A 13,067-nucleotide genomic window follows, 5' to 3' on the forward strand; every position below is an offset into this window, starting at 1 on the left:
GTGAGTGGTTCCAAATGCTCATTACAATATCTGTAGGTCTCTTATATAGAGCTTCACCGAGAGTGGGATGTCTTGTGGACACTGACTAATTTTGTGTTGATGGAGTCTTTTGGAAGCAAGACCCGCTTGATTGGGATCACCATCTCTCCTGCAAAGGCAGCTACCATCACTCCAACCTTGGGTAAAAGTGTTGAGTTCTCTAACTTTGTAAAATGTTATGGTCCTTTTGCTAAGGGTTTCCCATTGTTAGGGGCGTTATTCCACTCCTCTTGAATAACATTCTTGAATGAAAGGCCCTGTCTTATTTACATTTTAAAAGGAATTATTTAAGCAGTAGGGTACTTTTGTTGTTTCCTCCTTTTTTGACTCTGACAGTTGTGACTATTACATTGTAAAATACTGTCGCAAATTGTCAAGAAAAAAAAGTTTCCTAATTTTCTTTGATGACTATTCATGGCTAAATTGGAATCAGGGAAAAGAGGATCAATGTTGACTTATATTCTCTTTTCCTTTTCAGCCTGTTGGTCTCAGATTCTTGACTGAATTATTTGCACAGCAAAAAGAGAACCTCTTGTGTCTTCTGCTGTCCTAGAAATTTGCTTGGGCCATGGGGATTCTCTCTCTCTAATTTAACATTTGGGCCATGAAGCCCTACAGGAATTGTTTTTACTCACCCGAAAACACCAAAATAACCCTCATGAGATTAATTTGAGGGGCTAGAAGCCACTAAAGGACTGGTGGGGTGAGGAAGGAGAAAAAATGAGACTCAGGATACTTTGAGAGATCCTCATTTCTGTGGTGTGTATGTGTTTGAGCGATTTATTCTGTGAATGGGCCAGGGGAGATCTCTGCCTTGTAAATGTACAGCTCCGGGTGGTCTATGTTCTTTCTGTTCCCGAAAAGGAGGCAGGGCCGGTCAGCCTGGAGGCTGAAGCTTGGAGTCCTGAGCCACAGCAAAAGCCCTGAGCCCCACTGCAAGCCACCCTATTCCCTCCTTCTCACGGGGCAGAAGTCCCAAGCCCCTACAACACAGGGCAGAAGTCCCAAGCCCCCACAACCCCATGGGGCTCCTGAGGTGTCCCCCCAATACCTATGGGGCAGAAGCCCTTCCCCTGGCTGAAGCCCGGATGCTCCTCCCACTGGGCCATGAGGTTTTATAGTATGTTGGGGATGTGGTCCCCTGAAAGAAAAAGGTTGAGAATGCCTGCTTATGAACACAGGGCAGTTTCAGAGTAAAGGTCACATTCGCTTTAGCAGTGCAAAGAAAAAATGTAATCATGATGGAGTCAAATTGCAAATTTTATCCACTGCACATCGGACAATAATATAGATTAATTCACATATTGCGTATGAGAGTACAATTTCAATATTTTGCAATAAAAATACTGGGAATTCCACTGGAAATGACTGAATTCTGCACACTACTTAACACAGTCACTAAACACAAAAGCAAGGATAAAGTACTTTGTTCATTTATCTTGCAAAAGAGAATTTGTTTTAAGAGAAAAATAAGGAAAAAACACTACTAAAACTACGAGAAAGTAAGACTCAAAATCATTCCCAAGGTCGCCACAAATTTTCTTGGAATTTAGATTCCAATTTCCTGTAAACCTGGTGGTAAAAAGGATACTGAAAAGGAATAGGCGAGTCTACTGACTTTATAGATTAGCTTGAGGAAAGCAGTCCATGTATGAGAAGATGAAGAATGTACAAAGATGCTTATGGGGGGAGTGAACAAGTAGGTGGCCACGTCTGATGTCACTGGTGAAATGAGGAGGAATAGGCAACTTGATAAAATACAAGCAAAGATAAGCAGGTAGAGGTAAAGGTGTGAAGTGCCTTAATAGGTGAGGACAAGAATTAGACATGATGGAAAAGGGAGAACCACAGAAAGCATTTAAAAAGTAGAGGGTGACAGTTGGAAGAATGGTTAAGAAAGATTATTTTAGCAGAGGCAGGAGAGGGAGAAAAGAAGAAATATGGGTAGAAACACAATTATCTCCCTTTTCAACTTCATAGTAGTTTCTCTCCCCATATGCACTCCCCCTAAACTTTGCATTAGACTTTAAGCAAAAAACAAAACTACTGCCTGCTTAAAATGAGTGCTTTTTTTGAGAAATATAGTACATTTTTCACCAAATTTGGACCCAACTTTTGGACACTATATTTCATTTCATATCTAGCATGGGAATATGCTCTCCAATAATAATTTATCAACTGTAGCCTCAGTCAGTGAAAGATAACTAAAGGAAATCTTATGCTGACAGTGTCAAAGATCTACATAATAAAAACTGTGGTGGTGTTTTGGAGTTTTTTTAAATTACTACTCTCTTAATGCTAAATTGTAACGTTTAGATAATTCAGAGGAAAACTAGTAGTGATGAACACATTTTTCCCCACCAGTAAAAGCAACTTATTTTAATTACTAACAAAAAAACTAGTCTTTTTTTCCAGTGTTGCATATAAAAATAGATTACTTTGATTTTAATGACGTATATAGGAAACTGATAAACCATATAGAAAAGTGTTCAGGAACGAATATTAGAAATAAATGTAAAATTCAGAACAAACAGTATTTCTTGTCAAAATGAGGGAGATGCAGGACATCCAGATTCAAGGCTGAAATGGTAATCCTAATTGACTCTGTGCTCAAAGAATCACCCCACTGATGCTAGGGCCTCAGAGAAAACCACTACAACTGCAATTTGTAATAAAGAAAATAAAAATTAAAGAAATAATTAGTCATGGAAATGAATAAGAGCTGAGAATTTTAGTCATTTACTGAAATAGACTAATGCCTCTATATTTAGCATTTCTTCAGTTAACTGTGAAATAAGCTGCACTTAAGAGATTTTTTCTTTCAAAGCAAAGGGGAGACCATAGCAACTCATAACAATGTAAAACAATAAATTTTAAAGATTGCAGATACTATTTCAGAAAGGTTGTGGTCTCCAGTTTATGTGGCTTCTGCATAATGAACATTTGCTATAAATGGTTAAGAACTATCAAATTTTGAATATCTTTTGTAAGACTACTATAAATAGAAAAATGACCAGATTGAAAGGATTAAAGGGGAAAACTGCTACAATTCCAGGTTCCTGAATTTTTTTGCAATAATGGGCATAAATCTTAAGAAGGAGTGTCTTGAACAGGCTCCTTCACCCATTTGCTATTGTCTGGCTTCATCATCTCTCCTCAACACCCAACATGCATGACCATCTCACCTACCAATGGTGATGCAATAACTTTCCTATGACAACTACAGCAATTGTTTACATGGACAAGTAATATGAGCAACATATTTGTGTTTTACATTCTTTTAATGTTATTTAGCAGTTGCAAACAAGGAGCCAGTACCATATACTCAGCCAGTCCTCCACAGACCACCAGAATGCATCTGCTGGGATTTTTGTCTGGACTGGCAGGAAAAAGGAGTAATGGCTCCTTTCATAGTCTTGTCCCCCATTCAGGGCTAAGAGATGGGGGAAAAACACCTAAACTGATGGGGCTCAGGTAAGACATTGGCTCCTGTGCATCTGGAGAAGGGTATATTAGCCCTGTTCCTCTGCTTGGAGCCCCCTCTTGCATCCAGTTTAGTAGATCCCACTCCTGGGATTAAGGTAGCACCATGTTTTTCAGTTGCTATGCACACTGTTTTATTTGGGATCAGGAAGGAATTTTTCCTTCACTGCCAGAGTTATTGGTACAGGGCATGCTTTTTTCCCTTTCTCAGAGCAGTTCAGGGATCCGATAGGCTAAGTCAGAATGTAAGAATCAAGATATTGCAAATTAACAGGTGGCAGGTGTCCAGTGCAGATACTTGCTCCATAAGGGGTCCAGTTCCCTTATAAACCAGAATTATAAGTGGATTTAAGACTATGTCTACACTGGACTAGGTCTATACTGGAGCTGGAGGTGTAATTTCCAGCCAGAGGAGACACACCTGCACTACTTTCCAAAAACCAATTAAAACCATGCTACCAAGTGTGGAGGAGTGGGGGGATGACAGCAGCCCTCCAACCAGGTGGAAATAATTAAGGAAGGAGTGATGACCTGCCCGTAAGAGTTACTACCAAACAGTTCCCAGATGAATTGAAGATAGTAAGAGTTGCAGCCTAATTCAATCAGATCCCTTGCATCTGGTCTGTCTTCTTCCCGAGTGTGTGGGACAAAGTGTATATTACTGTTTTTCTGCTGCTCAGTTTTAAAACATTCATCTACTCACTGAAGCCTATTTTGTTTTCACTTTACCATTTTTTAGCCTTTAACTCAGTGGTTCTCATCCTATTTACCATTGTGGGCCATATATGCAGCTTTCTATGTGTTGTGTGAGCTGCATCCACACAATATACTACCTATACAACTACAAAAAAAAAAAAAGATTAGTATTTGTTATATGACAGCAATACGCACCTTTCATTTCAACACTGGAAAATATATACCAAGAGAATTTTAAATTAGCAAAATAAGTCAAAAAATTCATCATTTACTGTAAGAGTGGCATGGCATGGTGTACTGCCATCCTCACTTCCACGTTGCTGCTGGTTGTGTGACTGGGCCTGATCCAACCCAGCGGTGGGGGCGTGGGGACATGGCTGATATCGCTGGGCCTGATCCTGGTGGGGAGCTGATGCTGAGTCCGATCCTGTGCACCCCATTTTTACTCCACCCCACTCCTAGCTGGTTCTGTGCCTGGGGCAAGTGCCCCTCCCACTGCACACTAGTTACAGCTCTGAGGATGTCACGTGGGCCGCAGCTGTGTGCTGATTGGGCCATGGGTTGAGAACCACTGCTCTAACTTCTTTCTCTGCTAAATCACTAAAAAACATGCATTTCTGATAGTTGGTGACATTTTAACATTTTATATATGCATCTCAAAAAAAAGCATTTTGAGCAAGAATATCAGATGAGTAAAAAGTAGTTCACTGAACAGCTCATTGGTACACTGAAATATTCAACTATACACTGGTGTATTGATCTAAATATAGCCTATATATTTTAATATAATGTCTCTTATATACTCACTGTACAGCCATCATGCTAGTTTCCATTGCTGAATCCAGCCTTCCTTCATCTGTTATCTCTGAAGCCACTCTTTCTGTTTCAGCTGGGATATCAGGTGCACAGGCTCCACAAGATTCTGAAGCTGTAGGTAAATATGCTGATGGAATAAAATTACTGCTTCTCATCTTATTCACTTCTTCTGCAAGTTTTTTCTTCTCTTCCAGTAATCGAGCACGATCTTCAGAAAGTGTTTCAATCAAATCTAGATGACAATAGAAACATGTAAATATTTTTATTTAAAAAAAAAGCAGCTCAGAATATTATAACAATTATTTGGATTGAAATTGAATATAGACTATTTCAAAATCTATCAGTGTTGACAGAATATTTACTTACCCTTATCCCTTTCTTGCTGTTGGGTTATTGTTTTTAATTTGTCACTAAGATCATTTATTATATTTTCTTTCTTCATTTTTTCTCTCGTCAGCACGGTGTTAAAATTGGTCTGAAAAATCAGAAATAGCATTAGGTAGAAGTAGTAAACTGTAAATGAAAACAACACATGCAAGACAGAAAACAAGGAAGAACCCACGGTATTGCCATTTACAGTTTCCCAAACTAAGCTGAAAGGCAAGGAAATCAGCTTAAGACCATTTTTGAAATGTTTCCCTTCTTGTTTTAATCGGAGTTCAATTACGAAGACTTCTGGGTTAGGACTGGTTCTAATTTTGTTTGTGAGGTGTGGTGTACATTTGTAGTCCTAATAAAATAATCACAAGAAATATATTAGGTGTGAATAAGGCCCTTTGTATTCATGAATACAATTAAATTAAAACACTGAATCTGTACATTTCTGGTTCTTGACAAATCCAGTAACACATTGTTCTCAGAACCAGTTATTCTTTAAAACTAGAGTGGATGTTGTAGGATCTTGTACTAAACCAAGTTATTCGCAATTAGAAATAAGCATAATGTGGCATTCATATTACCACATTAAAATATTAATACTTTGAATGAACTTGAAATAGATTTCAGGGCACTGCATGAAGTTTTGGAAGGCAGTATTTCCCAATGCCAAGCAGGTGTTCAGACTAATTAGCACAAATTAGTAAGAGTCCTGGCTCATTAGCACAAACTAACAACTTTTAACAAAACAACTGCTAGTTAGTCTCATGCAATTATTTGCCCATGTCACCCTCCTCCATGAATCACTTCATTGGCTTTCCCTTTCTACACTGTATCAAGTTCAAACCTCTTGTCTTCACCATACAGCTTATCATTCAAATCCCTTTTTAAGATCTACAGAACATCACCAACTAATAACCTAGTAGAAGGGCAACTGGAGGTAGTAATTACATAATAAAAAAAAACTAAGAAATTAAACTATGTGCCAGTCATCACCTTGACTTGTTTAGTAAGCTGCATCCCTTTCTCTCACTAGTCATCATCTATCTGCATACCTTAAAGCTGTAAGCTCTTTGGGGCAAGGAATTTGTCTTCTCTGTATCTGTACAGTATATAGCACATTTTGGGTCTACTATAGATATAACAAAGCAAACTTTATATAGTTCACTAAAAACTAAAACAACAAGCAATTTTCTAAGATACTGAACACAGATGAATGAAAACTGCCTGAAAGGTTCAGTGATTGCTATACCAATCAGATACACTTCCAGCATTTTTTACTCCTATGATACATTTTAAACAAGTGGAATGATGCTACATTTTGTGAGATTTGCAGCATGTGAAAACAAACTGCCCCGAAAAAAAGAAGAGTGGAGATTTTAACAGAATGCCGTCAGGGAGATCTTTCCTCAAATGCTCTGCTGATGATGGGGAAAATGGCATGCTATGTATTGAAACATTAAGATCAGAGAAATCTTATAAAAAAGTCAACTTATCGTACAGAACATTATTAATTGTCATCTGTTCTGTGGCCATGAAATCTTAATTAAAATTCTCTAAAAGAGACATATGGATGGGCAGCGGCATTCTGCACTCCATTCACAGCCTATAATACTGAAAATGAATGTAGACGTCAAACATTTCTATATCCGTTATTGCTCAGATTATTTACTGTGTAAGATCTGCTCTGGTTTCAGTATATTTGCAGACCTACATTTTTAGAAAATTTTCATTTGTCCATGAAGATTCTACCCACTTCTCCTATCTCTGCCCCTAGCAATTGATGGCTATAGTCCAAAAAGTTGGATGGCTCAAATGACTAGAAATAGTGCTGTGCCTCAGTCCTTGTCCCATACCGATGTTGCTGAAGCTGGAAGAGGTGCTCAAGTGGAGCTCCCTTTTCAATCTATTAACGAGATGAAGCTACAAGACAGGGCATGCTCCACAAAAGAGTCCTTGACTTTGTAACCCTCGCTTTCACCCTTGGTCCACCAGAGCCCACATTTGTCCACTTTCTAACCATGCTGCAAAATCAATTGTTTTAAAATACTTTTGGGAATGGTATGAGTTGGAGGATATTTTTATGAGACCAATCTTATTTTGGTGGTTTTGTATTTTAATTTATTGACTAGACACTCATTAGTATAGGATGGGTGTCTAGAGAGATTTTATAAATCTACAGTGAAATACAAAGTTGGAGGTTCAAACTGATTCTAAAACTCAGGCTCTACCTGAGCTGGCTGTTTGGGAACAGTCATGTGACAATGAACTGCTTGGTGTTGGAAAGAGTGAGTTTAATATTGCTCAGAGATACTTTGCAGTTAATCAGAAGTTATGCTTAATGGAGTTTACCTTGGAGCTCAAATTTAGCCCTCTTGGCTAGAGAAGAGTTATGGTAACACAAGCTTATAGAAAAAACAATGACATAGTAACACTTCCCCTAAACTGGGCTCCTTTCGCCCAAGTCCCAGAGAACATGCTTTTAAAAGTCTGATACGTTTCTGAACCATGAAATTTAATATAGTTTTATATAATATGCTGTCAGATGACAATGTGAATTTAGGAAGTACCAGATGGCAAACTAGAAATGGTAAAAATAAAAAATCTCCAAAATCTCAGAAAGAACATATCAAATTTGATGACGCCTTTACCTGCTGTTCTGCAGTCAGAGACATTCTAAAGTTTTGCATTTCTTCATTCTTTCTTTTCTCTTGCTCTTTAAGTTGCTCCAAAAATTTTATTTTCTCTTCCTCAAGTTTTTCTTGAAGCTCAATAACCAAGTTTGATGCAGCAGATAATTCAGTGGAAGGACTTTAAAAGAAAATTTTTAGAATTTAAGTATGCATTACAGAAATACAGTTCAAGAACAGATAAACACAAGCAAAGAAAAACCTGATGAGTCCCTGCTCCTTCCTTACACCAAAGATAGAGCAGTGGATATGCTTGTCCATTACAGTCATTGTTCGGCTACATGGACGTGGCCTGAAGCCATGAAATATGAAGCAACAGCACTGAAACATGGGCATCAAAGCTAAGTGTTTAGGTCTGTACGCATGAAAGTGCTAAAAATAGGCATTATATTGCTGAAAAGTAACACTAAATTGAAAGCAAGCTTTGAAGTATAGGAATTTGGTGTCAAAACAAGCAACAAAGCATTGAGAAATAAGTCTCAAGAGACTAAGGATAGTCACTGAAAGTCCTTAAAGTGCTGAAATGAGCTCTTATTTATTAACAACAGACTGGCTAGAAGACTGGGACATAAAAGAGACAGCTCCTGAGCATGTTTCATTGACAGTGCTCAAAAGGAACTGACTAAAAGGTTCCAAGGGCAGAAATTCAGCTTTGAGGATTGTGGGCAACTGCCAGTAAGCAGTCTGGTTTACATTCCGTATGATTACTGTTGTCCTTAGGGGTGAAAAAACTCCAGAAGCTAGGGAAGACCTGAGAAACTGAAATTCAGGAGTGAGAATCCTGGTGGACTGTATCTTTAGAGATACATGACTTTCCCGCTGCAATCATAGAATGTATCTTTTTAAAAATCTAACTTCCATTATACAGTGACACCTGTCTTAAAAAGTCATTTGAAAGAACGAACAAAAACTGATTTCTCAATGAAGATAGTCTTCTAACATAAAAAGGAGTCAAAATTTAATCAAAATGGGGAGATTGAGGCAATCTCTTACAATAGGTTTTCTAGTCAGGGTGATGGTTTCTTGCATAAGTTTCACAGAATATTTTTACATACTTTTTCAGTGTTTGTGCTGCTGTCAAAACTTGTTGCTTAACAATGCTGTTAGAAATGTACACAAACGTGTTAAAACATCTAAGTTAAACTTTCCCTCAAATGGTACAAGCCAGGGATGCAATTCAAAATTTCTTGCCACTCCTAAATAAAGGGTTCATTTATTAAACTCTGTTTTTAGATTTCAAGCCAATCATGTAACTGTAGGGGCAAAAAAATAGAATAGTAACAATTATGATTGGGATGAGGTAACAGTAATTTAAGCCTGAACAGAAGAGCTCACACTATGGGGATAAGTTTTGCAGAATTTATTCTTTTTAAAGACTTCTTAAAGAACATTAACATAAATGTCATTTGGCACTGTAACTTAACAACTGGCACTTTTAAATGTATGGAAATTGGTATAAATACCATTCAGCTACTGCGAAAGGTTAATATGTCAATCATGACTACTATAAAAGTGGTTGTTACAGCATCCTAGTATAGCCTCTTCAGTCCCACTTTTAGCAATTATTCATGTAAAGCATGGGAGATGCTACTCATGGAGGAATTAACCTACATTAAATTATAAATGTTTTACAATTTGGCTGGTTTTTCTTAATCTTACTGATTTAGGTTCCTAGGCAGACAGACTGTTTAACTCATTGTTTTTGACTCACTGTATCACACTGAAAGTTATTTGGTTTTCCCTGTGCGACACAACTGAATATTCTTCCTCACTGTTATATAATTAATGCCCTATTTGAATCATGGGATGATTGTCAAATAATTGTAGCTGAGTTGTGGACAAGACATGGAAAATTGCAGAAAAGTAATAACAGACCTTTATTAATTGCAGTAATTTGGAAAAGCCAGGGAAGACCAATTTGTTTAAGAAAAAATTGCCTGAACAATATAAGCACTCAAATATTATGCATGCTCATTTTTTTTTTTTAACAAGACATTTTGCTGCAACTATATTCCAGTCATTAATGCGCAGGGCTGACAGCTCGAGCCTCAGCCACTATCAGCTCAGATAAATGGGGTTCTACTTTAATAATGGGGAAAAAGTGTGTGTTGCATACCTCAAAATATATGCTAAATTGTGGACTGTGTGAAGTAAGCTAATTAAAATCAAAACTGCAATGGAAGTCTAATATTGCGGGATTTGCAATATTACAAATTAAGTAGTGCCTTATATATAAATTCTAAACTTGTCAATGTTCAGACAAGTTTAGAATTTATATATACAAATACAACTTAATTGTGACAGAGCAACTTTTGGGGGGGCCCTTTGTTTTAAAAGAGTGGCTTATATGTGATTGTATTCTACTTTGTGGGGAAGCTTCTCCAGGAACTAAAACAGTTAGTAGTGATTACGGCAAATAAGCAAGCTTATAAGCCCCACAGAGTTACCACCTCCTGTGGGGGCATGCATAAAATAGTTCAAATTGGATTCTCCAAAGACTGACAAAAATAAATAAATAGCCTATGTTTAAACTGACTCTGAGCTTTCTTTCTGATCCAGCAAATGGACAGGACCTTCTGTCCAAGAGGGGTGGGAGGGAATAGAGAAAATCCTTGAGTGTTGGAGTGACTTGACCCACTGGGGCCCCATAAAATTGATGGATGACCTCAGGTAAGCTTTTAAAATATGTGTAGGTTCTTTTACAGCTTTTATGTTTTCTCTGTAATGCTTTTATCTTAAGAATAAAGGAGCTGTGTGGTAATTTATAGCTGTGGGCAATAGGTCATATAGCCTTCGGAGAGAGAGCAAAATGTAGGAACTTGCCTGTTTAGGCAGTCTGGCTTGCTGGGGATATCTCAGCATAAAATCAGGGAGCTGTGCAGCCTTAAAACCCCACTCAGGAGTGAGAAAGATACAGGTCTCTGCCCAAGAAAGGTGATGGCTGGGAATTAGAAACCCTTAAATGGGTGCCCTCAGGAGATAACAGAGGGGGAACCACAAGTATAGTTATCATTAAACTGTAACACTGATTTCTTATTTACTCTGTCTGACATACTAAAATATATACATTTATAAAATGTTTTTTTTTACTTCCCTATAGTATTTCTAATATTATTGGAGAGGAAAGTTAAAACTGTAAATCAGTGTTAAATGGTAAAAGCATATTTACCTGTCTCTAATAGGCAGCTTGATAATCTACTCCTTTTGGACTTTCCTCAAGGAAACTCCACTGAAATTCAGAAAAGTGAGCATTTGCAAAAACTAGTACAGATTCTCCATGCAAGATGCTCTCCTGTTGACATAGCACTGTCTACACAGGGGTTTAGGTCAGTATCACTATGTCGCTCAGGGGATTGGATTTGTCACACCTGAGCTATGTTGTTATACCGATATAAATCTGTAGTGTAGACTTGGCCTTACTTATTCTAGGTGCTCCTTCTATAAATAGTAAGCAAAAAAAGTTACACTTCTCTCGAAAAATTTTAAGATGCTATTTAAACTTTCCCCCCTTCTGGATTCATGGCTCTCTCTAAATTTCCACTCTTGGAAGATTGCGAAATAGTGTATTTTCTGGGGAAGAAAGGCTGGAAATTAGGAAAAAAGATTTTGCTACATTCCGTAATGAAAGTGGTCATCAACTTTTTAAACCTGAATACAAGTAATAACATGTAATCTAATGAGTTTTTAAATATCAATTTAATCAGTATGAGTCCACAAACACTAAAACGCCTTCATCAAAAGTAAAAAGAACAAGTAGTACTTGTGGCACCTTAGAGACTAACATATCTATTTGGGCATAAGCTTTTGTGGGCTAAAACCCACTTCATCAAATGCAGTGGAAGATACAGTAGGAAGATTATATATATATATATATACATACATACATACATACACACACACACACACACACACAAAATGAAAAAATGGTGTTGCCATTCCAATTCTAAAGAAACTAATCAATTAAGGTGGGCTATTATCAGCAGGAGGAAAAAAAATTGTAGTGATAATCAGAAAGGCCCATTTAAAACAGTTGACAAGAAGATGCAAGTAACAATAGGGGAAAAATTAGTGAAAGCTTTGTATTGTGCCACTACAGCACAATTATGGTTTCCACTGAAAGAGAAAACTTTCAATTATGAAGAACAGGAAAAGGTGACCATAGATCCTAAAGTAAGTTATTCTCATAAAATATCAGAAAATTCATTTTCTAAGTGTTGTAATTTTGGGGAGAATATTTTTGTATGTTTCATATGTAACCAAGAGGTTGAATCCCTGCTTCCATTGCAAAATTCAACTCAAATTTCACTATTGAGTCACTACTACTGTCTCCATAATGCTGATTATTTTTCATGTTGAGGAAAACATTTAGCTGGCCAGCAGATGGACACATGCTGTGCATAGTTTGTTTTACACCATCATAAACAAATTGCTAGTGAGCAATAAACAGAGGGTGATACAGAAAATTACAACTCATGTACTGCAATTAAACACCCAAGCTGGGACTTTTAGGGGATCAAAAAGCCAAAGCACCTGTCCAATAATTCTGAAATACGGAAGTACACTCAGGTAGCAAATACATGCCATATGATGAACAGTCTAGCGGCTTGCAGTACTGCTCTACCAAACCAACATCATCCCGGGCCTGCTGAGCGATTGTGTAATGGGACGTGAACGTGTGGACGGACAACCAGGTGGCAGCCCTACTGATGTTCTGGATAGGCAGCTGGGCTAGGAAAACTGTCAAGGAGGCTTGCGGCCTGGTTGAATTGGTGGTTATGATTGCCAGAGGTAGCAACTTTGCCTGATCGTAGCAGCAGCCAATGCAGGCAGTGATCCAAGAAGAAATTATTTGAGCCGACACAACGAACAATTGCGCCAACTTGCAGAATGGCTTGGTCCTTTCAATGCAGAAGTGCTGTCCTGATGTCTAGGAAATGCAATCTATGCTCCTCCTCCTATTTATGTGGC

General features: G+C 37.8%; 1 protein-coding gene across 5 annotated transcripts in view; it reads right to left on the reverse strand.

Annotated features, from left to right (window-relative positions):
• RB1CC1 (RB1 inducible coiled-coil 1) overlaps positions 1-13,067 on the reverse strand; it is a 167,521-nt gene that overhangs the window by 41,076 nt on the left and 113,378 nt on the right. For all 5 annotated transcript variants that reach the window (XM_050942870.1, XM_050942869.1, XM_050942872.1 and 2 more), the window contains 3 exons: positions 8,061-8,220; positions 5,401-5,509; positions 5,026-5,266 (listed from right to left, as the gene is read on the reverse strand). In XM_050942870.1, the coding sequence (XP_050798827.1) occupies positions 5,026-5,266; positions 5,401-5,509; positions 8,061-8,220 (510 nt within the window). The remainder of the gene's footprint in view (positions 1-5,025; positions 5,267-5,400; positions 5,510-8,060; positions 8,221-13,067) is intronic.

This window comes from Gopherus flavomarginatus, chromosome 2 (assembly GCF_025201925.1).
Source record: "Gopherus flavomarginatus isolate rGopFla2 chromosome 2, rGopFla2.mat.asm, whole genome shotgun sequence".
NCBI lineage: Eukaryota > Metazoa > Chordata > Testudines > Testudinidae > Gopherus > Gopherus flavomarginatus.